At 38.0% G+C, this 27,499-nt stretch overlaps 1 protein-coding gene across 5 annotated transcripts in view; it reads left to right on the top strand.

Annotated features, from left to right (window-relative positions):
- smtnb (smoothelin b) overlaps nucleotides 1-27,499 on the top strand; it is a 223,446-nt gene that overhangs the window by 95,711 nt on the left and 100,236 nt on the right. For 4 of the 5 annotated variants that reach the window (XM_052032118.1, XM_052032117.1, XM_052032116.1 and 1 more), the window contains exon 5: nucleotides 203-360. In XM_052032118.1, coding sequence (XP_051888078.1) covers nucleotides 203-360 — 158 coding nt within the window. Of the gene's footprint in view, nucleotides 1-202; nucleotides 361-9,127; nucleotides 9,243-27,499 lie in introns of those variants that run through there. The other variant, XM_052032119.1, reaches the window with a different exon arrangement.

Here is a 27,499-nt window from a genome sequence, read left to right as displayed (position 1 = left end):
CCAGTTTGTAATGAACTTCTGATTCCACTTGGAGAGTGTTAGCAATGATGAATGTTGAGTTTCTGCACATTGGCACTATCAGATTGTGTATTGTTGAACATGGACTTATAAGCTACCTTCCATAAGCTAACCTAAGTCATATGAGAATGTTCTCTAAAACTCATGTCTTTGACTTAAACCTGTTAATCCTGAATTTCTTCAGCTGCATCCATTGGGGACAGGCCAATTGGCAGACCAGTCCATAATGGAGCACAGGAGACTGAAAAGACTACTACCTATCGACTGGACATCGCACCACAGACAATACGTTCAAGCAAGGACCTACTGGCGAAATGTGAGGAGAATGTTCTTCGAACACTGGTGAGCATTTTATTAACATGATGAAACAACAAGGAGGCTGGAAATATTCAGCTGGTCAAGCAATAATTGTGGAGGGAGAAGCAGTCAATGCTTCAGGTCAGTGGGTCTTCATTAGAACTGGAAAGTGAGAAAACAAGCAGGTTTTAAGTTGCAGAGATAGAGAGGGGTAAAGAAAATGGAGGGAACACCTTTAAGGTTGTCAAGGTAACAATTACTTTTGGTGCCAGCAGTTAAAGAGAAAAGCAACAATGAACATGGTTGAACTATGAGACAGAGAATTCTGCAGTATGTTTAAAAGGCACAAAGTGTCTTATTCCTAATGACTATTTTCCCCATCTCCACCTGGGCCCGTCCTGGCATCTTACCCTCTCTAGATCTATTCATCATCATCAGCTAATGAGACATTGACTATCTCAATTTTTCCACTCCCTTTACATGCTCTAATCTATCCTTTTCTGAACTTGCAGCATTCTAATCACTAAAGATCAAGTGCAATACCTTAATCAAACTGGTCCTCCAGGCTGTTGCTATTGTGATTTGGTGACTCGTATCTTGAAGGGCCAAATATCAGCTCTCAGAAGCATCTTCATAACTCCTCCTGGGCCATGGCCCCATCGTGAAGGTCAGGCCATTGAGGTCCAGGTAATCATGGATCTCATTACTCAGGAGATCTTCCCTCCACGGCCTCCAGCCTTGCAGCACTCCAACCCTGCACTACCTACTTCTACCTTTTCCCTAAAATCCACAAGTGAGACTATATGGACAGACCCTTTTAAAGCTTGCTTTTCCCTACCAAACATATTTTTTTCTCACCTGAATTCCATTCGTTCTCTCCTTGTCCAGTCCCTTACCACTTATATCAATGATCTCCTTGACAACTCAGATGCCCTCTGCAATTTTGGCAGTTTCCTGATCCCAACCAGCTCATTTTCACCATGGATGTACCAACCCTCCACACCTTGACCAGGATGGTCTAAGAATCCACTGCTTTCTCCTTCCAACCAGTTTCCCTCCACCAACAGTTATTTGCCTGGCTGGAAGTGAATAATTTATTCCAGATCAAAGATGTAACAATGGAAACTCAAATGGGCCCAAGCCAAACCTGCCCTTTTGTCCACTTTCTTTTTTTTAAAGTCCTACTCAGCTCCCCTCCCTCAACTTTTTTTTTAACTGGAACATTATCAACTGTATTAGTGTTGCTTCCTGCATTCCCAACTCAACAAATTCATTAGTTTTGCTGCCATTTTCCATGCTGCTCTTTCCTTTACATGGTTCATTTCTGACTCTCCCTTTCCCTTTCTGGATCTTTGTCTTCATTTTAGGGAATAGGTTAGTGAACAACATCCATTACAAGCTCACAGACTCCCACAACTACCTTGATAACCTTCCTCCCTGCCTCCAGTAAGCACTATTTTATATTCCCATTTCCTCTATTTTTATCCTCTCTGTTCTGATGATGAGATTTTCCACACAATTGCCTCTAAGATATCTTCCTTTATCATTAACCATGGTTTCCCCCAACCATAGTTGATAGAATCCTTGATCTTATCTTTTCTATTTCCCCAATCTCTGCCCTCACCCCTCTCCTCCTAGCCTGAGCAAGGATAGAGTTGCCCTGGTCCTCACCTTCCACCTCACCAGATTATGTTATCCGTCTACACCAATCACTCCCCTTCTCACAGAACTTCGCCATATAACCACAGGAGATGGAATATCTGCCTGATCTGGGCATTTCTGGCATCCTTCTTTTGGTTCAGGACTCTGGCATTTCTCAACTTGCATGTCCCTTTTTTTCCTTTTTCTGTCTTTGTCTCATTAATCTATCAATGAACTGGCTCTGTAAAAGGCTTCAGCAACCCTGATCTCACTGTATCACAAAATTCCCTTCAACCTATCCATCCTGTCCCCACTTCTCTGCAATTAAAACTAACTCGTGTTCTCACTTTCACAGTTCTGATGAAGGGTTTTATACTTGAAATGTTAAAACTATTTCTTTCCAGCATTATCCAGAAACAGAATTGCAGCAAGCAATTAGGAAGGCAAACAACATGTTGGTCTTTATTGCAAGAGAATTTGAGTATAAGGGTAAAGACATCTTGCTCCATTTATATTGGGCCATAGTCATTTGGAATCTGGAATATTACATACAGGTCTGGTCTCCCTGTCTGAGGAATGATCTACTTGCGATAGAAGGAGTACAGTGCCAATTTCTCAGATTGAATCTTTGGATGTGAGTTTGTCATGCTAGGAGAGATTAAGCAGACAGGGCTTTACTCTCCAGAGTTTAGCAGAATGTGAGGTAACCTTACTGAAACGTACAAAATTCTCCTGTAGCTTGACATGATAAAAACAAGATTGATATTTCCCCAGGGTATCTAGAACCAGGAGTCACAGTTTCAAAATAAGGGATCAGCCATTCAAGGTGGGTGAAAAGAAATGTATTTGCCCAGAAGAAAATAAATCTCTGAAATTCTCCAGCCAGTTTGTGGAGGTCCAGTCACAGAGTGTATTCAAGACAAACTTGGATAGATTTTGAGACAAAAGATCAAGGGATATGAGGATGGTGCAGGAAAGTGACGCTGAGGTAAAATATCAGCCAGCATCTTACTGAATGGTGGACCAGGCACGAGGGACCAAAAGTCTACTTGTGCCTCTATTTCTTATATTCAATTTCAATGGCATTTCCTGTCTACTACAAAGGAAGGACACTTGTTACTAACTGATGCTTAAATGTGTGTTGCCCTGTTATAAGGCTATTATATTATCTTATTGGAGGCTGATGTACATTGTAAATTGCTCCCAGACTTTTACTTGGAAATATATTGGCCTTAAAATTGCATCCTTTGTTAAAAGGTTTTTGTACATTATCGGATTCAGTATCAAAAAGAACTAAATACAAAGGAAAATCATGAACTTGCTGTGAATTCCACATAGTCTATATTTTATCTTCTGGGCTTTACATGGGTTCAACATGCTAATGGTCTGATGTCTCATGCGAAATTGTGCCTTAATGTTGCTTATGGTGTCTGCTTTGTCATTACTTAAATGGAATGTGCCTGAGGAGGTCCTGGGTTGTGGAGTCCAGTGCTGGGAACCTACTTTGGATATGATCAAGTACTGTGTTTTATTTGAACTAATGTGTGCATTACATCTTCTTGTATCAACATTTAGACTAATGTAGTAGCCCGATTAATAGTGGTATAGATTGAAATTAAACCATATTTAGTCCTGATGCAGCACTTGCATCATTCATTCGACTGAGTATAATGCTTTAATTTCTAAATGTTTAACAAGTTGTTGTATGGAAAAAATTCACTTCCTATGCAGACAGCCACACTTGTTTTCTTCACCTGTCATTCTCTGTGCAGTATTTCTGATTAGTGCATTGCAGGAGAACCTATTATTGGGCATTCTCATGAATGCTTTTTTTTATCAGCACAGCTATGGACTGGGACATCAGCTTGGTAAATGAGTTACTTCCCATCTCTGAACTGAACCGACCACCCCTCCACACTCCCTCAAAAATTCCAACCCCCCCCCCCCCCGCCCCCCCCACAATCTGTTCCTACCAGGGTGCATTAGAATTTCTATGCCAGTATTACTTTGTTTTTTTTTGCTGGTGAGATGACAGAAAGTGGATATGATGTAATATTTTGCAGACTAAGGCTTGATGACATTCACTGGTTGTAATACAGCTTGAAAGTATTTGCGGGAAGTGTCAAGTCTGTGATGCTGTGATTCATATCCTCAGTTAAGAACTTCCTGCAGTCCTGTTATTCAGGCTGATGTCCAAATATGGAACTGGTCTTCATCAAAAAAAAATCTGACTTTAATTAATGAAGAATAGGTTGGTCTGACAACTTCCATTTACAGTTTTTTTTCTCTCCAATCCAAAAATGCATATTTCACAGGATTAAAATGATTGAAGGATTGTTTCTTTAACATATCTTGGCTAGTAAGTGCACAAAGCCATGTACCAATGTGGTCATTTTATTTCTTTTTCTGCAGCAGTGAGAACAGATTTAAAAAGAAAATAACCTCCAACAATTGTTTTTTTTTCGTTTTCCTCATTTAGGGCCCAAGTCTCCATCCCCCACAGTACAGTCCAGTCAGTATATGTTAGGATAATTATAGAATGATTAATAATTGTATTGGTTCTTAATCCAATTCTCCCTCCTTTTATTTCCCACTCAATTATAAAGTGAGTATATTAACGTGGTGGTTATATTACTATGTTAATGATCCCAGTCCCTAGACTAATAATCCAAAGTAGGTGACTTCAAAACTGAATTGAAATTCAACTTAAAAATCTGGTATCAGTAAAGGTGGTTGTAAAGTGTCTAGATTGTTGTATAAACTTAAACGATTCAAAAATGTCTTTTAGGGCAGGAAACCTGCCACTTTTACCAGATGTGTCCTTTACAAAATGTCACACCACATGATTAACTCTTAATTAACCACCCTCTAAAGTAGATTAGTAATTTACTCAATTGTATCAAAATGGTACAAGAAGGTGGATTATCACTGTACGCTCAAGAAAATATGGGTGGACAATAAATATTGACATTGTTTGCAGTGTACACTTCTCAGAAATAAATCAAATCTTGTTTGGAAATCAGACCAGACACTTTTGGTGCAGTTCATAAGTGTGTATAATACCAAATCCAAATTCACCAAAGTATCACAAAATTGGGATATTTTTGCTTTTGGAAATTGTTATCATAGTTTGCTCCCCATCAAGAATCTTAAAACCTGATCTACGCAGATAGTAAACTGTCACAGCCTTTGTGCATTGAGCTGTATGATCAATGACATCATTGGTCTCAAAGAATGAAGGGTCTGTGAACTATTGTTAGTAATTTCAGTTGTTTACTAATTGAAACAAGTTGCATCCGAGACAAAAGAAACCTATTTTAGAGTGAATTGTGTCAGGAAATGCCTGGCCCAATTTTTCAGTGGAGTGAGACTTCAACAAAATATACACCTCTAAAGAGATGCAAAACGTGTTTAATGGATGATCAATGCTTAAAGGGTGAAAGTTGTTCCAGTATTTAGGCATATATTGTAATCCATTTTTTTCTCTTCATAACCATTGATATATTATGTATCAGCAGCACTTATGTGTCCAATGGCATTTTTGTTGATATAAAAAGTTAAACTTGCACTTCCTTACAATCGTTCTGTGTAATATGTACTGATCCAATGAATTTGTCAGTTCTCCTTATTTAAATAAGCCTGGAAGTCTGTATTGATAGCCACTTAAGTTTTCTGTGAGCAGGGGATTGGACAGAAGGAAAAATAATGGCCTGAATTTTGCAGGGAAATGCCGCCAATTTCTTGCCAATGTGCTCAAAAGTTTATGATTCCTGTATCTCCATGTGTAAACGCAGAAACCCTAAACTTGCTGGCCATTCTTTTTGAGCTATTTTTGATTGTACTCTGATGTTGGACTCCTCATGGAGTTCATGGATGGAGTATGAAGTTGTGGCAATTCCCTAAGCACTCAGAAGGGGGTCAGATCTGATCCAAGAATAATCTTTCTGTTTATTTGAATGGAGAGGAAGAGCTGCATGGAACAAAGGCAAGTATTTTGGTAATTTACAGGTTTATGACACAATTGACTTTAACTAAATACTTGCCCTTCTTTAAGTATTTTAGTTTTTATGCAACTTTTACAAATATTTAATAGTTTTTGTGTGTTTCTAAATGTTTTTGAATGTCTGCAACACTCATAAACATTTAGAATAGGCACTTGGATCAGCTAGCGGTCAGTGTTTTTTCCCACTGTATTGTGGGCAGCACCTGTTCTTGCCCTATACCTTCCATTTCCAAATGACAGCATTTACGGTTGCAAGGACTGCAGACTGAATTGGGTCAGCATCCTGCAAAAAGTTGACACTGGCAGATTGGTAAAAAGTAATTAGAACTTGACCATTTTAAGATCTGTCAGAATCTGATTTATTATCACTGACTTATGATGTAAAATTTGTTGTTTTGCAGCAGCAGCTCAGTGCAAAGATATAAAATTACTAATAAATTACAAAAATAAATAGTGCAAAAATCGGAATAAAGAGGTCATGTTCATGGGTTCATGGACCATTCAGAAATTTGATGATCAAATAAAACAATAATACATAGACAGTAAGAAAGAAAGAACTTGAATTTATGTTCTGTGGTTGGTGAAATATTTTCAAAGTGTAGGTATTGCTGCATTGTAGGAAAAATAACACTGAATTTATCCATAGCATTTTCCCAGAAGCAGCATTGAGATTGGCTTGGACACAGGGATAACTTCTGTGGTCTTCTGTGAAATGGCATTTTGGGACCTTTTGCATTCACTTGAGAGAGCATGTGGTACGTCAGTTTAATGACTCATCTATTTGATGACTTCTCCAATAATGCTGAGGACATGCAGGATTATTAAAAGGCTGTACTGTGGGAGTTCTGCACTGTTGGAGAAGAAATACTTTGGGAGTGTTGCACCATTTGAGGCTCTTTCAAGTGAGAACTCAATACTGTAGGAAGGCAGTATTGAGAGAGCACTGCACTGCAGAAGGGGCCATATCTTGGTATAGCTGCATTGTTCATAGGGCAGTGCCTCAGTAGCTCTGCATACTGAGGATATGCCCTTTTGTCAGGGTTATAGTACTGAGTAATGTACTGTCAAGGATGTTATCTTTTAGACAAACCTTAATTTCTAAGGCTGTCCTGGCTATAGAAAAATAAGTTCCCCATGCCATCACTTTTCAATCACTCCTTGAAAATGTGAGCATGACAATAACATCAAAATAATCTATTAGATTTGCAGTTGTTGAATGACCATTTTGGCAAGTTATAACAAAGCTAAAGAACCATACTGCATATCCAATATTTGGGAGCATAACTGGAAGTGAGTATAGGGAAAAGGCAGATTTAAGATGGTGTTTGAAAGAGAGGGATTATAACTGAAAGGCTGATGTAAGAATGAGAGGTTAAATATTTATTCAGTCGTGTGGGAAAATAAACAAATGGACAAATTTTGTTCCCTGATCTTCCTTTACTAAAGCTGAAATGCTTGTCTGCTGTTTTCCTGCACTGAACTATGGGCAGGAAAACAGAAGCCTATTCAGAATACGCAGTTAGCCTCAATGCAGAAAGCTTGCCCAGGACCATGATTTCAAACCTATGGGGCAAAATCTTGTTTCAACCTAATCTAACAGCAATTCCATCAAACATTTCCAGAATTTGCAAGGTTATTTTTCTTTTGGGCAAATAAAAGAAAGGGCTTAAAATTTTGTCTGTTTCATTACTTGTTGCATTGATAGGCTTGTATAGCTTGAAGTAATCTGGAATTTATAACATGTTCAGTCATGTAATCACAAAACTTGTGTAACTCTTTCATTTGGATGTGCTGCTTCTTGAGCTGCCAATTCATAACCTACATGATTATTGCTGTGGTTTTATGAAAGATAGCTACTGTGAATCACAACCACTAACCCAGTAACATAATATTGATGTCTTTTGGTAATATTATTACTAGGTTTTATTCTGCTGCTTCTTTTCCTGGTATTATTTTAATGATTATTTCTCAACATGTCTCATTGGATTGCACTCAGGAGTGGACTTGTGCTTTCTGACTCCTTAATCTTTTACTGAGTTCAGTTGTAATCCCTTGGCTAACACTGACTAAACCATCAATTATATAGGGCAAGTGATTTACCTGCTAGATGTGTATATTGAGGAAGTGGCTAGTGGTTTGTTATCACAAAATTTGAAATAAAGTTTGGTATTGAAGTGGATGCAAATAATTGTACTATTTTTAAAATGTCCCTTTTTGACTTTGCTCCTGGTCATTCTTCCCTTCTTTCTGTGGTTTACTGTGGGTGTAGCTGTCCCACAGGCCCATTGATGATATCTCTCCTCCTCTTCCTTTTGTAGTGTATTAGATTTCAGAGCTTCTCATTGTTCTTCCTGCTGACTGTTCTGTGACTCATTCATGCTCCGTCAGCATAACTGGCAGCAGTCTTGGTGTACCTGCTTGTCTGTGTCTGCTTTCCTTGCTACAGCTCACAGATGTGATGGACTGCAGGCTGAGAAACACACTGCATAATACTGCCAATGAGTGAACCTCTAAAGTAAAGGTAGGAAAGACTTCAATATAGCAGTTTAAAGGATTTAGCTCACAGGAATGAAAGAAATATTGTTGGGTTGGATTATTTTCAAGTTTATTACTGTGAATGGGACGTGCTTAGATAAAGTTGAAATTGTTAGTCACGTTTTTACGAGTTTTGAATGTTGTCACAGGTGTATAATGAATAATGCAGCACAAGTCAAAGTATATTTGCTATTTTGTTTATCTATTGTGGAAGCCAGTTACCAATTACAGTTTTTCGCAGTTTCAGGCACATCCTCTTTTAAAATCTGGCCAGATTGACATCATCTTTTGAAAAAAAAATCCTCTTAATTTTTTTGTCTCTTTCCTGAAAATGTTCTTTTGGGGGAATGGTTTTGTTGTTTTGCTCTAATACTTTGCCAATTGTCCACTTTTCACGTGCAATTGAAGCCTGTAACAAGGGGTGTGCAGGGAAATTTAAACTTGTTGCCCTTCGAAGGAAGACACACATCCTTAATGCTATTGGGTATAACTTAACGTGCTTTTTATGCATAATTATTAAGAGAGGAGGGTCTGAGCATATGTCTTTCCCGTAACTGACTGTGAGCAGGCTGATCTATACAGAGGGTTTCACATCAATAAGATCTTCATCTGACCAACATCAATAACAATAGGATTCAATTAGGACTTTCCAAGTGATGCTGTTTATCACCTTACCAAGCTGGGGACATGCATGGAAGTTATGTCATTTACCTGTATTGGATCACTGAATTGAAAGTTTAGTACTGTGGTAAAGTTCTGCTTAATCCCATGAATCAGGTTGGAGTATCTCATTACTGTTTAGTAGTAAATGTATTCATTTTGTTTGCTGTGTATGTATCAATGTTTAGGTATTTCGGTATAAATAACTGTTCCCCTGAACTGTTTTAATTCCGATTAAACATTCTCTATTTAAGCTTTACAGATTGTTTTCAACATTTTGATTTTGTATCTAACTTGGCTTATGTGTCACTTGAAACACTGTACAGTTACATATTTTCAGGAACTTTCAATGTTCCAGACGACACTTATATCAGTAAATACAGAAATGTGATAAAAAAGAATGATTGTTTTCAGTATTTAAACATTTCCATTGAACTTATCAGATAGATCAATAAAATAGTGAACCAACTATCACTATTTTTCTCATGAATTGGTTCACAAACATCCCAGATAAAGGCTTAAATACAGATGAAAAGACTGCTGTGGGGGAGGAGTGGAAATTCCTGCAATGTGTAGAATGAGATTAACTTGCAATGATATCAGTGATTTCTTGATTTGCATGGTACAAAAGAGGTTTATGTTACAAAGAGCAAATGTTCATATATAAGGAACAGGTAATGATGATAGTGATATATTAAAAGCAGATTGTATTGTTAAATACTGATATTCAAAAATGATGCCAATTTTAAGAACAAGAACTGTAATTTTACGAATAGGACCTGTAACTTTACAAATGCTATCTAAAAAAAATACTTAGATTACATTTATCTGCCTTCTTTTCTTATAAATTAGAAAAAAAACTATTTAAAGCTCACTTACATGGACGTCTTTTTGATTGCATATGCATGATTGCTGTTGGGTGGTGAGGTTGGAAGAAATGAGTCCTCCAGTAGTTTGTCCATTCATGAGCATTGGGTTCAGTAATTGCATTGTTTTTAAATAGATCTTAACTGGATTTATGTTCTGTCTTTGCCAAGTACTAGCATTGTTGATTTACAAATAAAGATAAAAATGTCTAATTTTGATGTAGACTAGTGAATTGTGGGAATTGGTAAAACCCAAGCCCATGAGAATAGTATATTGTTTACTTCCATCTACAGCAGAAACAATTAAAAAATCAAGGAACAGCTGGTCCGCCCAAAACAAAAACAAGCACAATAACGACAATCAAATTAAAAACAATAAGATCAAAGAAGATGAAACAAATCAAAGATGAAACAAATAAAACACGTGTGAGAAAATGATAAAGATTTAGTCTGGTATTCCCTTTGTTAATTTTGTGAAGGCATTTAAGGAGTTTAAAACAAAATCACTTTCGTTCAGAAATCTGATCCTTGTCCAAAAGAATAGCTAAAGCCAGCTATTATAATAAAAATGAGTGTTTTCTTAGATGGGTGCAGAGGGAGGAGCTAAATTTCAATTAAAATTGTTTAGATTTTTATCTCCCCTGCACCCCCGCCCCCTGAGTATTTTCTGGTCTCTCCTAGCATTGCACTTGGTAAGTCAGACAATACCGTCTCTGCATGTCTATTTTGTTGTTCACTCTTCTTCTGAGAATTAGTATTATCATGTCACACATTGATTCATTAAAATTCTGTTCTGCTGTTAAGTTGGTGAATATATTTTATAAATCTACACTTGCTATAGAATTTGTCTAAAGGATACTAAATTATTTTGCCAGGATAATAATACCTTGCTTGATTTATAAAACTGCTGATGCAAATCAAAATTGTGAATTCAAAATTCTAAAGATCACTGCTATTTTATCCCATCCTCTTTGTTGGTTTGTATCATGCTTCACTTCACTTTTTGCCCCTTTCTATTTGCTTTGCTATCTTTTTCTCCTTTCATTGTCAGCTGGTGTTGGTGGCTGATGTATTATGTGCCAAAATAAGAACTTTCAGAGACTGTAAGTAAAATACGGTCCTCACAGGCGGCCTTTTCAATGCTGTCCCTGTCAAGTGGTATTCTTGATTAAGTTCTGCTCAGGCTGGAATAAAAGGCATTGATTCATTTTAAGACCCATGTTATAAATTTTTGCATTTGGCTATTTTTAGCCCAGTTAGAAGAACAATATTAATCTCTTGCGAGTTTCCTTCCGTTCCCAAACCAGAGATAAGTATTTCCTCAAATTGATTTCAGTATAATATTAACTAGTAGTCATGTTTTACTCTGGGATGAAGATTCAACAATCAACATGGAATCCCAGAACTAATCACATTTCTCAGCCCTTACACCAGAGTTTACAAATGGAGAATTTAAATGTGAGCAGATCTGAGGTGTAGTTGTAACTAAAGTAAAAGAACAGGGCTAATTGCATAAAATATATTGTGTACATTGTATGTATTTGTATTTTGTGGATTAATTACTTTTACAAAGCTGGTAGGAGTATGAGGAAACTGAAATTGCTAATTTCTCTGATGTCATAATGTGACTAGAATATAGAATTGCAGTGTCACCAATACTACAGTCACTTCACATTCCTAAGTCTTACTAAGTCTGTGTCAGTGCATCAGAAAGGGTTCCATTCAACTTTTTAATTGGATGTGGTAGGAAAGGGTGAATTTAAAAATGCATAAATATGTTTGAACTATATGATTATTTAAGTTTGCTTTCTGCATGTCCCATTTTTAAAGTTATCAATATGACTAGTTTTTTTCAAAAAAATCTGAGTAAATTTGAAGCCTGCAAAGTCTGGCTAGGTAGCTTCTATAAACACTGAGAATAATAAAGATTGTAATTGAGGATATTTATTATTATGGAAAACAATTAAACTGCAGATGTTGGAATCTGAAGCAAAAACAGAAATGCTGGAAGAACTCAGGCAGTCAAGCAGCATCCGTGGAAAGAGAAACCAGGTAATGTTTCAGGTCAGTTCTGAGGAAGGGTCCCTGACCTGAAACAACAGCTGGTTTCTCTTTTCCTAGATGCTACTTGACTGGCAGAGTTCTTCCGGCATTTCTCTTTTTGTTATTTATTATTATGGTTTAGTGCAGCAGTAGCAAATTATTATTTTCTAATACTCCAAGCTGTGATAACTTTAAGGCATGGCATTATTTGTTTATTCCAGTTTTACTTGTTTGGCAGTGCAACTCTACTCAAATTCAAAATGGCATTACAAAATAAATCTGTAACTGAAACAAATTCTTTATTCCCAGGGTATGCAATGAGATTTGGCTAAATATTTGGAAGTTAAAATTCTGAAACACAGTCAACCAGGGCTTACTTGGAGTCCTCAAATAGTTGAAGAAATATTTAAGAACTCCTTCAAATATAACTATTCTAATAACCATCCAGTGAACTGGTAGATTCTACTTGGGAGAGGGGTGGTGTTCCCCAAGTATGGATTTTGCCTCTATATTGTCATTCAGCTAGGTGTAACTACAACTGCACTTGCCTAGTTCAACTATTATCTGTTCAGTTATAGCCAAAGAATTACCTGCAATAACTTCTCTACCTCTGCCTGTGGTATCTCCCAAGGGTATATTCTTGGTCCACTCCCATTTCTTATCCAGAACAACATCATCCAAAAACAGAATTTTAACAAGTTCATTGATCTTGACAAATGTGAAATTCCTCGTATTTAAATTACTGATTGAGAATAAATTGTCACAAAATATTGAGAAGAATAAATCCATTGTTTTTGGGCCTCACTGCAAACTCCTCTTCCAAGCAAACACTCAGTCCTTCTCTCTGGCATCTGTACAAAATTAGTGTAAAATTTGACCACAGCATGAGCTATTTCCATTTCTGTTCATCTCATCTGCTGAAATCTCATTTAATGTTTTTGTTATCTTCAAACTTGATTAATCATATCGTTTTGGGAATGATATCCCTCACTCTAACCTCTGTCCTCTGTAGATTTGTCATTCAAAACTACCTCTGTTCCATTCACGCATCTTCAAACACCCTTTTTCCTTATTTGACCAAAGGCTCTTATGGTGCATTTAAGATGATTGTTAACTTCATCATCAATGTCGTTTCTCAGGGTCCGGCCATGATCCTTTATTACCAGAGGAAATTGTTGTGCAGTGGGGGCAGGTTGGCTTCAATTTTATCGGGCATTGGTGAGACCACGTCTAAAGTATTATATACAATATTGATCTTCTCATTAAAGAAGCATGTGAATACTTTGGAAGTAGTTCAGAGAAGGTTTTCCAGACTAACTTGATTGGCTAGGTTGTCTTATGGGGAAGGTAGATGCTTGCAGGTAGAAGAATGAGAATGGACTTGATGGAAATGAACAAAGTAATTAAGTTTTTTGTCAGGGAGAGTATGTTTCCTCTTGTGGGAGAATTTAGAACTGGTGCCATTGTTTAAAAATAAGGGGTTGCCCATTTAAGACAGAAACGAGATAAAACAACTTTTTGAGTCTGTGGAACTCTTTCTCAAAGGATATTGGAAGCAGGGTCTTTGAATTTTTTTAAGACTAAGATAAATAGATTCTTGACACACGAGGCTGAAAGGTTACCAAGGGGAGACAGCAACACCCATGGAGTTACACTATCTTATTAAACAGTGGGACAGGCTTAAGGGGCTGAGTGGCCTACTCCTATACCTAATTTGCATTTGTACATAAGTGGTTTCACATTTAAGCTGCCACTATTTTTCAGTGAAAGTATGAAAACAGGAATTAATTTGTAGTTTTCAACTTGCCTAATTCCTATCTGCTTGCAATCACATTTATTGTTCTCTACTCAAGGTGCTTGTGCCTGCTTCTTTGAGTAGCTGATAAAACAAATCTGTGACTAAACAATAGAAACCAGAAAGTGTTAGGTTGGTGCTGAACCAGCTGATTAAGTCAGGAGTGATCCAATTTGCTTTAGCTCCCCTGAGCTTGGGAGTGGAAGATAAGTTAGAGTTCCTGTTGCTGATTGCCGTCACCTCCTGAGAAGTATGCCTATGGGGTCATTGGAAAAGCTCAGCAATAACTGAACACACCAACAATTGAACCTTGGCTCTTCCAATCTTCATGGCTTTTTTGCTCTGAATCTTTACCATCTAATCTGCTGGGGAATATTTTGTATGTATTATTAATTCTTTCCTTTTCATTACCTGTGCATATGTAATCTCACTATGTAATTTTTACCAATGTAATAACTCAGCTAGTTAGGAATAATAGTAAAATTACCTGCATTCTATCTTTCAGTACCTATGCGGATGAAGATGGTAGGATAGTAAATTATTTATAATGCATATGAACTTTTGTTGGAGTGACCTGAGTGCTGATTTGAGGCCCATGCTGTTAATCTTAGATACTTTTCAATTAAGTGTCTCATGATTATAAATGTACTAATATTGAAACTATTGGTTCCAAAAGTGCAATATTCTGGAATTTGATTTTATATAATCAGGAACACTCATGTTTGATATTCTTAGGACCTACAAAAATTACAGAAAAAATTATCTTTCACTGTAGAATTTCTCTCCTGTACCAGTTAACCTTCTTGGATATATTCCTGTTGGTTTCATCTTGTGATGTTTGAAGACGTGATATTTTTCCATTGTATGCATTGAGCAACCTTTCTGCTATTACCTGTTCAAATCAGAACATAGATATGAGCAGCTCTGTAGGATATCATTCTTAGAATTTCTGGAACAATTAACTTGCCTTTCAGAAAACATGCAGATGAATGTAAAGAGAGTGCATTGGAAGTTTCAACATGATCCTCTCAATGAATTTAGCTTAAGCTGTGGAGGAGGATGTTCTAGATTGATAAATACTATATTAAAACAAATTCAAAGCCATAGCAAATCCAAATGCTTAGCTATAGAGTGCAGTCAATAATTAAATACAGTCAATAATTACTAGTTGACAACCTAGAACTTGCATCTTCCTACGTCTGACAGTGAAAGTACACTTTTTATATGGAGGGGAAAAGAAGCCAAATAGAGCTCGAATTTGCTCCCTTTGCCAAACCATTCCAACAACAGTTGCCAACTAATGACGTATTCCCTGGAAGTTTCTTCACGTGCTGTTTCACATCCTATATCTTTTTTGTCTTGTCCAATGTTTTCATTTTAAAAGTTTATTTAAAACAAAAACTTTTTTCAAATGCTTATTTTTTTCCCCATTTGGGTTGCCAACAGGATTATCCATAGGTTAATCTTTAATTTCTTGAGACTCCAAGTCAGTTATGAAGCATTGGCATCCCTAATTCTAACCAACCATTAATAATAATAAAAAATTAATGAAGTTACAGGAAGGCTTTGTTTTTCCAGTCCAGCAGAGTAGTTGAAAAACATTTTTCATTCAATTGCTGGACACAATTTATTGGACACTCAAAGAATAATGCAATGATATGTATCTACTTGAATGGTTGCTTGAGGCAGCATCAATGAAATTTCTGGCAATACGAGAAGATTTTTTTTCTGTGCTCAAATTCTTAAGTTGGAGACCTTCCAAAGTTTTACTTAAGTGGTACTTACCAAATATTTCAATAGTTTCATAATCACAATGCAAAGTGGGCAAAACCACTTTTATTACTGTGGGGTAAACTGAAAAGATTAAAAACAAGTAATGATATAAGTCACACTGCCTCTTGGACTTCTGCATTAAAGCCCTTTTGACTGCCTGTTTTATGTAACCTTAGTTAATCAATAGGCTAGCTGTTTGAGATTATGTCTAGCTTCAGATAATGACTTGGTGCCTATGTTCTCATTTGAACTTGACGAGATTACAGTTTTGAAATTACTCTATTTTCATTATTCAGCAATAAACCATAATTCATGACTAGATTAAAGTCTGTAAATTTTATCCTGGTGTCCATTATTCTACCTATGCATTGTAAAAATAAAAAAAGAACAGCAAGTTTTGTTACTGACTACTGATTTTCTAGAGTCATAGAGCACAGAAACAAGCCTTTACCTCACCAAGCCCATACTGCCAATCAAGCAACCATTAATGTTAATCTCAATTTATTCCTCCTACGAACTCCACACAGACAGCACTGGAGGTCAGGACTGAACACAAGTCACTGGAGCTGTAGGGCAGTAGCCCTACCATCTTAGAGGTATGATGCAAAGCACAGGTAGATGAGAAGAGAGGGTGTGTGGTAGGGTGAAGTTCAGGAGAGATTAAATGACCAAAGGAAAATTGCAGCTATGGAGAAAGCTTGGTGAGGTTAGCATTGTTGTTTTTGGAACAGAAGAAGCTGAGGGGAGATTTAATTGAAGTGTATGGGTTGAAATCGTGCAGGGTTTTGCCCCAAAACATGAACAATTCCTTTCTCTCCAAAATGCTGCTTGATCCGCTGAGTTCCTTCAGCAGATTGTTTGTTGATCTATAATTTTGGATTTTGCATTGACATGTGCTGTCTGCCTACAATTCCTTTTCAAATAAAATGTCTTATATTTGCTGCACTTCTTTCCCCCTTAAGCTATGTCATGTTCCTCACTGCACCACACACAGAATTGACAGTCTTCCCCAAAGGACTGTAGCTCCCTCAGTCCAATGTTAATGAGGAATGATCCTCAAAATGAACTAGATTCACAACAGAGACTATCAATTAACTATTTGTGAAGTTGTGATGACCAACTTGCATGATTCACTTTTGGAAATGCTAGATATCCTTGAAGGGATACTTTTTTCAGTTAAATGTAGACTTACATACAGTCTTTCAAAAGTAGTGTAAATTCTTGTGTTATGTAATTGCAGTAAATATAGGCTACAGATGATTGAAGTTGTGATGAAAGTTGCCTTCATCAGATGGAAAACTAAAAAAATTGTCTCATTGTGGTGAAGAGGTGTGCATACAATCTTCAACTTGTTGAGGCAACTTTTGGCTTGACAATAACTTATGAGGAGACTACTATTACCTCATCATGTCTGCAAGGTACAGAGAACGGGAATAAAAATAAGTACTTTGTTTCTCATCAGCGGTAGGTAAATCTATGAAGTGACCTTATAGAGGTTTATAAAATTGAGGAGCAGGATAGGACAGATAAACAGAATCTTTTTCCCAGAGCAGGGGAGTTTAGAATTAGAAGGAACAGATTTAAGGTGAGAGTGGAGAAATTTAAAGGAGATCTGAGGGGGCAAGTTTTTCACACGGAGGGTGGTGATTATCTGGAACAAACTGTGAGGGGAGGTAGTAGGAGCAAATACAATTACAATGTTTAAAACAAATTTGGAGAGGTACTTAGACGGGTAAGGCATAGACGGATAAAGGCCTAATGCAGGCAAATGGGATTAGTGCAGAAAGAGATCATGGTTGGCATGGACAAGGTGGATCGAAAGGGCCTGTTTCTGTGCTGTACGACTCTATGATTTTGAAGTTAATTGCATTTGTAAGAGGAGCAGATTACAAAGTTTACATTAAAAATATGCTTAATTGAAGCTAATAACTAGCACAAAGAATAATGCATTGTGTATGTAGTAAATTGACCCATGGTAAAGGTTTTCTGACGAAAGACAATAGCGGTCAGAAATAAAATTGTTGCCTTTATGAAAGGAAAAATAGAGTTCCACACCATGGAAAAATGCTCATGTCCTAGTCTTTTCTTTTCTAATTATGTTAATGACATCATTTTCTCTAGGCATTATGGATTTTCTCATGGATGCTTAGAAAATGCATATTGACAGGTTGTTTGATTTAGATAAGATCAATTCTGTTCTCAGTCAACATTGACACACATTTTTCAGCAGGGTCGTTATAATTTTCTTGATAGGTTTTCCTTTCTCTCATTCACAGACGCCAAAATTAATTGCAGTAATCTTATTGCCAATTTAGTTGAGATAAGGAAAATGTTACTGTAGCTATCTGACCTATAGGAGGAATGCTATAACTTATTCTCAGCATTATGCATATTTACTTTCACAATGGTGTTCTTTAATTATATTGTTGGAGTAATGCAGTTCATAGCATATAAGAGGGTTTCCAGCACCCTCACAGGCAGTGAATTCCAGATCATAAATAATCACTGCGATTAAAAAATATTCCCTGCTTATCGTTTGTCCAAAATATTAAATCTGTTCCATCTTGACCATAAAACATCCCCAAATGGGAACAACTTCCCTCTACTTACATTGTCTAAACCGGATCTTGTATACATCTGTCACATAGCCTCCTAATCTTCTTTGTTTCACAGAGAAAAAACTCAGCTTCTCCAATCTAACTCTGTAGCTGAAATCTCTTATCCCTGGAATCATCCTGGTAAATCCTTTCCGCACCATCTCTAAGATTTTCACATTCTTCCTTGGGTAAAATGACTTAATAGAACTGGATGCCATACTCCCATTGCTGCCTTACCTTAAACAGGTTCAACAGCCTTTATGAATTCTACACCTTTTACTAATTATCTTCGTAATATGTTTTTAATGATTTATGCACATGTACACTCAGGTCCTGCTGTTCCTGGACACCTTTAAGAACTGTGCCATTTAATCAATAGTGTTTGTCCTTGTACTTTGGAAGAAAGAACATCACTTCATCCTTCTCTACATTTAAGGTCATCTCTCACTTATCAGTCTGACAGGCTATTTATGCTCTCTTATACTATATTTCTTGTCTCCTCACTGTTTATTACACTTCTAAGCTTTGTGCCTTCTGCAAATTTGGAACATGGATGAGAAAAGCAGTTGACTCAGAACTAATCCCTGGAAGCACCATTGTCTACCATCCTCCATTCTGGAAAATAAATTTGAGTCCTGATGAAGGGTCTCAGCCCATAACATCGACTGTTCATTTCCCTCCATAGATACTGCCTGACCTGCTGAGTCCCTCCAGCATTTTGTGTGTGTGTGTTGCAATAAATTGTTTACCACTGCTTTCTGCTTTCTAATTTGAAGTAATTCTCTTTTATCCTCACTGCCCTGATCCTTTAATTCTATTGCCCTCAATTTTGTTAACCAACCTTTTGTGCGGAACTTTATCAAGCACTTTCAGAAATTCCATACAAACAACATTAACCTTCTGTTACTTGATCAAACATGATTTGCCTTAAACAAATCTGTGCTGGCTGTCCTATATTAATTCAGAGTTTTCCAAGTGTCGAGTAATGTTTACTGTAATTATTGTTTTTGAAAGCTCTCCTGCAGTCAAGGTTAAATTGACCAGATGAAAGACGCTGGGCATGTCTTCGCATCTCTTTTAGGACAATAATGTTACATTTGCATTTCCTAGTCCTCCTGTACCTGACCTGTACCTAGGTAAGATTAGAAGGTTACTGGAAGGCCCATCTTCAATCTCCATACCCACAAACCCTCAGCAAATAAGGATCCATCTGGACCAGGATAAATAAGGAGGAGGTAACTAGAATGGCTGGTCATGATATTTACTTTATTCATGACCAGCCATTCTAGTTTCATCCTCCTTATTCATTTTCACCTCTTCTGATTTTCCATCTACTAAGTTTTGACATCATGCTGTTCCTTGGCAAAAAAACAAAACAAAGTACTTACTTAACATTTTTTTTACACAAATCAGTCTCACTCTCACTTTACTACTCAGTTACTATCTACATGCTAATAGGGGAGTTAGGGGTTCCATTTTAAATTAATTGTCATTCTTTTCTTGTACTCTTTCTTTCCTGTCATTTTTCCTTTCACTTTCCCTCACAGGTTACAATATTCTAAAAATCCTCACCTTTAACCTTCACTCTAATATTATTTCTAACAAAATTGGGGTAAATGAAATCCCTCAATATCAACAGTCTATGATTCTACCAATTTCTCCTTTCTCTCTTTTGCTATTGGGTGGCTTACAGAATTGTGCTCTTCTTGCTTTTAAATTCTAACCATATGAATTCTGTACATGACCTCTCAAGGATATCTGCTATCTTTCCAGCATAATAAAACCTTCCTTAGTTAGCACTTCCACCCAACCACCTTTTTATCTTCCCATGTTTTTTTTCTGAATATGTTATATCCAGGAATATTAATTGCCCAATACTGTCCTTTTGTTTTTGAGCCATATTTCAGTTATCACCAATGCAGCATAATCACACATGACTATTTGTGCTTGTAGTTAGCCTTATTCACCACACTTTCCATGTTTGTACACTTGCATTCTAAACCCATCTCTGTATACCTATTGTAAGTGGTGTCACAGGTAGATAGGGTGGTGAAGAAGGTGTTTGGCATGCTGGCCTTCATCAGCAGAGTATAGGAGTTGCAGAGTTATTTTAATATAAGGTATTTATTTATTTGTCACATGTACATCGAAACACACAGTGAAATACGTCTTTTTGCGTTACTGAGAATGTGCTGGGGCAGCCCGCAAGTGTCACCACTTTTCCGGTGCCAACATAGCATGCTTACAGCTCCTAACCTGTATGTTTTTGGAATGTGGGAGGAAACCGGAGCACCCGGAGGAAACCCACACAGACATGTTGCAGTTATACAAGATGTTGGTGAGGCTGCACTAGGAACATTATGTATAGTTTTGGTTGCCCTGTTGCAGGAAAGATGTTACTAAACTAGAAAGAGTGCAGAAAAGATTTACCAGGATGTTGCCTGGAATTAAGGGCCTGAGTTACAAGCCTAGGTTACGTAGACTAGGACTTTATTCCCTGGAACGTAGGAGATTGAGGGGTGACCTGATCGAGGTATATAAGATCATGAGGGGCATAGACAGGGTGAAAGCACAGTCTTTTTCCCAGGGAGGGGGTGCTAAATACAAGACCATAGGTTTAAGATCGGGGATGAGAGATTTAAAAGGGATATCAGGGGCAGTGGTGCATATTTGGAATGAGCTGCCAGAAAGAGTGGCTGAGGCAGACACATTAGCAACATTTAAAAGCCATCTAGATTAAGTACATGGTTAGGTGAGGTTCAGAGGGCTATGGGCCAAATGTGGGCAGATGGGACTAGCTCACAGGGCAACACAGTTGGCATGGACACGTTGGGCTGAAGGGCCTGTTTCCATGCCATATGGCTCTGTTTCTACCCATTGTAGTCTCTCTTAGTCTGTTTTGCATGTAATACTGTACTACTTCCTTTCTTAGTACAATGTAACACTCCCATTCCTTTGTGCACTATTTTTCTTCTTTACAATTATGTGTTGGTACCCATCCTGTTGCCAACTTAGTTCAGAATATTGCAAGGCTTGACAAGAGTACAGAGAGAGGGTGACAGGGTATAGCCAATGAGAATTATAAATTTTAGCTGTTCACACCAGTATAAGTCAGCAAGAGCAGGAATAATAAAATATGGGAGGGATGGTCTGGGAAGTATGTGGCAAAGGTATGAAAATGGAGCTCAACTCACCAACATAGTTCAAATTTTCCCCTATTAACAATAAACGAGATTTTTTAAAAAAAATCCAGCCCATGGTGATTTATCAGCATGAAAACAAGAGATTAAATTCATTTTTGTGTGTTTCTGTTCTTGGCAGCATTACTGTTGGTAAGAGTCAACCCATACAATATGCCCCGATACTTAATTTAACTTGGATATTTACACTTTTTCTTTATTTGTCTTTGTTAAAGTGATGAACTATGATTTTAAGAACACATTAAGCTTTTTGGTATATATATGAACAAGAGAAAACAATGATAGCAAACATCAGCATGACGGCACAGTACAGGAACACACAATAGATAGGTCAAACTGCTGAGATAGTTAAGTTGTTGAATGAGATGATTAAGCTATAATTTTTCATTGCAGGCTATCATTAGTAGATTATTTTTGATCAATTCTCAGAACCTTAACTAAAGAAAAGAAGAGTAAAGGATAACTAATAAACTTATTAGTGCCAGAGAGGCTGTTGGAATAGATTGAGCGAGAGAGAATTATTTCACAGTGAAAACCCATGCAAGGTTGGTTTTAATAATTTTACTGTTGTGGTCTTTTCAAGGCACAATCTGCATGGGAAAAAGGGTTGCGCAGTGATGGGAAGGTAGAACTGCACAATTACCTTTTTTTGTGGAGTTCATTATTCTCTTGGGGGAAAGTGCATGCCCTGGGGCTGACTCATTTAAACAAGCGATTAAGCATCTGTTTCCACAAACTATTGCTTTCCTGTAGCACTGACAGTGAAGACAGTGCCCAATCTGCTCTTCTGTCATGGTGTGCTTCATCATCTGAGTTGATGGAAAAGCATTTAACATTGTAAATGAAGTTAACTAAATTCAATAACATTTTTCAAACTGATTGTTTTTTGCCTGGGTGAAACTCCATTAAAGCTGTTTGACTGATTTCTGTCATACTCATATTTTACTACTCCTTAACTCTTTGCTATTTCTTTTAACTTATAGAAATTTGAAATAATCTTTTGCCTTGAATTATTAAACATCTTTCCCAATTGAGGACTTTCTGGGAAACTTCTTTGTGGCCTACTGGCATAGAGTAGTAAATTTTACATCTACATTTCATTGTATATTTTCTTATACCCCGGAAGGAGGCCATTCAACCATCATCTCTGTCAGATTTCAGAGTAACTCCGTCGCTCCACTTACTTCCCTGAAACCAGTTCTCTCTCACATGCCCATCAACATCTCCCTGCTCCCTCCCACCAATTTTCCTACCAGGCACTTACACTATGGTCAATTTACAGAAGCTAATTGACCTAACAATCAGCATGTCTATGGAATGTGGGAGGAAACCAGAGCACCCAGAGGAATTGTATGAGAAGAACATAAAAATTCCATACAGATAGCCTCAGAGGTCAGAATCAAACCTGTGTCACTGGAGCTGTGAGACAGCTTCACTGCCTGCAGCACCAGTGTGCTCTCCTGAACAGAAACATGTGAAAATGCCTGAACATTGCCTAAAGCAATTGCTCCCATTTCCTCCCTGCATTTGGCCTTTGTGTAGAATGGTAGGGTTAGTGGAAGCATACCATGCTGGGGCTTTCTTGACCTTGCAAATGCCTTTGAATCTGTCAGGCAAGGGGGGATGTGAGGAATCCTTCTAGGTTACTGTCTGAAATTATTCTTCATTCTATGCCCTCTGCACAATGACATACATGCCATGGTTCTGATCAATGGGTTAACCACAAACCCAATCCCAAACTGGGGTCATGTAAGGCTGCATCACTGCTCCTCATCTCAATCTTTCTTGAACAACATCACACCTTTTCCAAAAAGCTTCCCACTGGAGTGGAGCTAATCAACAAGATAAATGGGAAAATGTTCAATAGCCATCACCTCCACTCCAGAATCAAGGTCATCTGAACCTTTGCCATCAAGCTGCAGCATGCAGATGATGCTTGGTCTTGTGCATACTTAGAGGGTAAACTCCAAGCCTTTGTTGACTCATTCACAGAAACATATGAGAACATGTGCCTTATCCCTAACATTTCTACCAGCCTGTTCGCACTGCAAAACCCTGTAATCTGACAATAAGATTCATGGTGACATCCTGAAAAATATCACAAATCACTTCTCCATGAAGACAAACATTGACGATGAAATTCATTGCTGTTTCCAGTGTGCTAGCAATGCTTTTGGCTGTATGTGAAAATGAGTGCCCAAAGAGCAAGACCTCAAACCAAGCACTAAGCTCACAATCTACCAAGCAGCAGCAATCTCTACCCTCTAATAAACAGCAGAGATATAGGATACTTACAGCAGGCACATCTATGCCCTGCATGTTGAGTACTTGTAATCAACTCATCTTCTTGGGTAGTTCCTCTATAGGTTCTAACATGGATGATGTAACCAAATTGGAACCTGCAGACTGTGCCACAGGTAGTGCAGTGTTAGGCAGTTTGGGATGTGTTGTGCAGCATTCAACATTATCACTGCTTGCAAAGAGACACCTTGCCAGATGCTTTCCTTACTTTCAGTAGTCATGGGTCAGGATTCCCACGAGTCAACGAAAATGGTCCATTTTTGTTTAAGGAGGCTTTGAGAACCACCTTGATGCATCTTCCTTTGTTCTCCCAGTAACCTCTTGAAGTGATGGAGTTGGAATAGAGTGCCTGTTTCAGGACTCTGCTGTCAGGTATGCAGATGTGGCCCAGACATTGGGGCTGGCAAAGAGTGATTAGAGCCTTAAGGTGGTTATTGTTCTGAAGTGGTGATGGATATTGAATATTTTCCTATCACTGTCTCCAGGAAGTCTTCTAAATTAATTGGGTGGATAAGTGAACCAACATCAGTATTATCTACTAGATTGAAGCCCCTAGTACCAAGGCCCCACTCTGTACTCTCCACCTTTGTATCATCATCCATATCAGAACCTATAGAGGAACTGCCGAAGAAAGTGAGTTGAGAACAAGTACTAAACATGCAGAAAATTTAACGTCTATCACACCCAAAGGCACCAAAATCATGACATCGTTACACACAGTATTCTTTGTTCAATGGACTTAAATTTTATTTCCTATGCCCTGTGATGGTCTGTAGTCTGCATCACTTCATGCACCTAAATTATTTTAGATTATCATTACCAATTTGGTAATGAATACATTTGCTGAGCACTGACATATAAAACTTAAAAGTCTCAGGATTCTTTGTTGAATTAGCCGATCTCAATCATGTGTAGGTTGCAGAACCAGGGTCTGTTGTGCTGCATGATTTGGTTAAATAACCTATTAAATATGGCAGTTTGGATGCAGTAGTGAAGGCAACTGACACCTGTAGAGCTGTAGAATTAAATGAGTGGCAGAAGAACATGGAGAGGAACAGGTGGATGAGGAGAAAAATGCTGAAAAATAATGTCCTGATATTTGTACTGAATTAAACTTTTACATTAAATTAAAACAATCTAAATTTGAAAAAAAATCTTTCATGTGGCAGCTCATTGCTACAAAAAGAGATTAAAGGAAAGTTGTATTTATAAAATATATTATTTTGTTGTTTGAAAAGTATGATTTGAGATTTGCTGCAGGTGTGTTTTTTTTTCTCTCTTTTGCAAATCGCTCTTTTTTTAAGGATGAACTAAACTTTTGAGTTTGTCCTTTCAAATTGTGTCCAATGCTGAATGTGTTTTAGGAAATACATTAAAACAAGTAAGGTTTTATTTCAAAGGAACATGCAATAATAAAGTGGTACAGTATCTTAGTACACTGAAGCTTTGATGGATGGTATAATAAAAAAACTTGATACATTGGGAAGCTTGCCAGAAAGCTTGCAGAAGTGTCAAGGTTAGCGATGGAGTATGGCACCAATTTTACTAAGGGCTTGCACAAAGTTTGGCTGATATTTCCACAAAGTGGAAGAGATGGTGATCAATTCAATCAACACACCCATGACATGACCATATATTTCATGGCCAATATTGCCATGACAATATTACAAACCCTTGACTACTTCCATCATGCCCGTGAACTACAGTGTTCAAAAGGGTTTGTAGAATATCACAGCAACTCAACACTCTGTCCTCCAACAAGTTGCAAGGGTTGTTGAGATATTGCCTGGAAAAGTGGCAGTGTCTCTAAGGAGCACTAACCAGCTGTTCCCTCATAGCAAGGCCCAACATCTCAGCATCATCCCATAAATGCCCTTCCTTCTGCTTTTAGCCAGTCAGGCAGCCAGCCCAGATTGCAACTGTATGGTCCAATCCACACTTGGGCCACCCTTGCAGAATGAAAATTAATCTTTGTGATACACATTGAGTGATCTATATTATTTATCTGAGAGCACCAATAGCTATCCTCTGAAGTTAATTTTTAAAGTAAAGCGCAAAAAAATTAATTTTCTGCTATCTAAAGAAGCAGCAAACAGCAATCAAAATTTAAAGTGTCATCCTATCCAATACAAAGAAGTTGAATTATAAATCTTGAGTAGAAATGTGCTGAAAATTCTCTACTTTGACTCTTTAAGGAAGTATCACTCCTGGTATACAGCCCAGAATCATTACGTTTCCAGGTAGTACTAATTAATGTAATCGAGGGAGATAGATTTACAGATGCTTCAATTTATATTTGTCCTTGAACAAAAGATAGGGAGAAATTTGGATTAGTTGCTGTCTTTGTTTGTAATTTTGTACAGATGAATATTGGGTGTGGACAGGATTGGGCTAAATCTAATACTGTCTTTTTAAGTAGTCGGCTGACATTGCCTGCAGAGACTTGGATGTGAAGGTTTTCTGCTTGTGTGATGTACCACAAGGTTACTCCTACCTGTGGAATTATATGCCAATATGAATTAGTTTTTTTCAGGAAAAAGTGGGTGAAAGCATAGGTCTTGCAGGATAAAAGGTTTTCCCTTCTTAGAGAAGGTCAGGGTTATGTCATGCGGGGAGAGGAACTCAAGGATGGCAGGAGCGGGTTGGATAGGAGATCAGAAGGGTAATCGTCAGTTAAGATTTAGAAAGATAGATATTGAGCTGGGATCAGAAGAGAGCCTAGGCAAGGATTGGAAATGTATGATTGGACTGGTTTGGTGGAGGACTCAGAGTGAGGTTAGGCTATCTGGGGTTCGTTTGGGGTGCAGGATGGGTAGTTATTTTGCAGGAGTGGAACAGTAGTGGTTGGGTCAGCACAATGATTAGATCAGCAGTTCAGGCTGAGGCTGGGGCTGGGGATGCGTGGTTTGGAAGATCACTAGTCAAGAGTTTACTCGTCAATTGAGTTGACAGATCAGAGATTGAGGTGGGGAGAGTCTTGTTGGCATGCTATTTGGGAGGGATGTCAGCTGATCGTTAGTCAGTAGTGAATCTGTGGAATTCTCTGCCCAAGGAAGCAGCAGAGGCAACCTCATTAAATATATTTAAGGCATAGTTGCATAGATTTTTGCATAGTAGGGGAACTAAGGATTGTGGGGAAAAGGCAGGTAGGTGGAGCTGAGTCCGTGGCCAGATCAGCCATGATCTTATTGAATGGCGGAGCAGGCTCGACGGGCTAGATGGCCTCCTCCTGCTCCTATTTCTTATGTTCTTATGTGGGCAGTTAGTTAATATTTGAGAATTGTGGGTTGAAGGGAGAGCTGGCTAATTACATTATTAAACTAGGTCTTCAGAGGATGGATTCTTGGTGCTGGGTCTTCATGGGCAGGTGCCCTTTAAGACCCTGCAAGCACAGTGAAAACCTACTTCAGCCTGCCTAGCCCACTCCATCTGCAGGCAGTGCATGTGTGGACAGAAATCCCAGAGTTGCTTCCTGGTATGTGTTGCACACAATTGGACACTGCTGTACACATCCTAGCTCCTCTAAGCATTAGCATGTCAGATCTAGTGTGGCACAGTGGTGCAGATAGTCGAGCTCCTGCTTCACAGCCTCAGTAACCAGGGTTCAATCCTGACTTCCAATGCTGTCTGTGTGGAGCTTGCATGTTTTCCCAGTGACCATATGGGTTTCCCCCAGATCCCAAAGACGCATGGTTTGGTAGGTAACTTGCCTGCTGTAAATTGTCACTAATATGTGGATAAGTGGTGGAATCTAAGGGTAATTGATGAGA

Source organism: Pristis pectinata, chromosome 17 (genome assembly GCF_009764475.1).
Source record: "Pristis pectinata isolate sPriPec2 chromosome 17, sPriPec2.1.pri, whole genome shotgun sequence".
Lineage (NCBI taxonomy): Eukaryota > Metazoa > Chordata > Chondrichthyes > Rhinopristiformes > Pristidae > Pristis > Pristis pectinata.
This window is presented reverse-complemented; position numbering and strand designations above follow the sequence as displayed.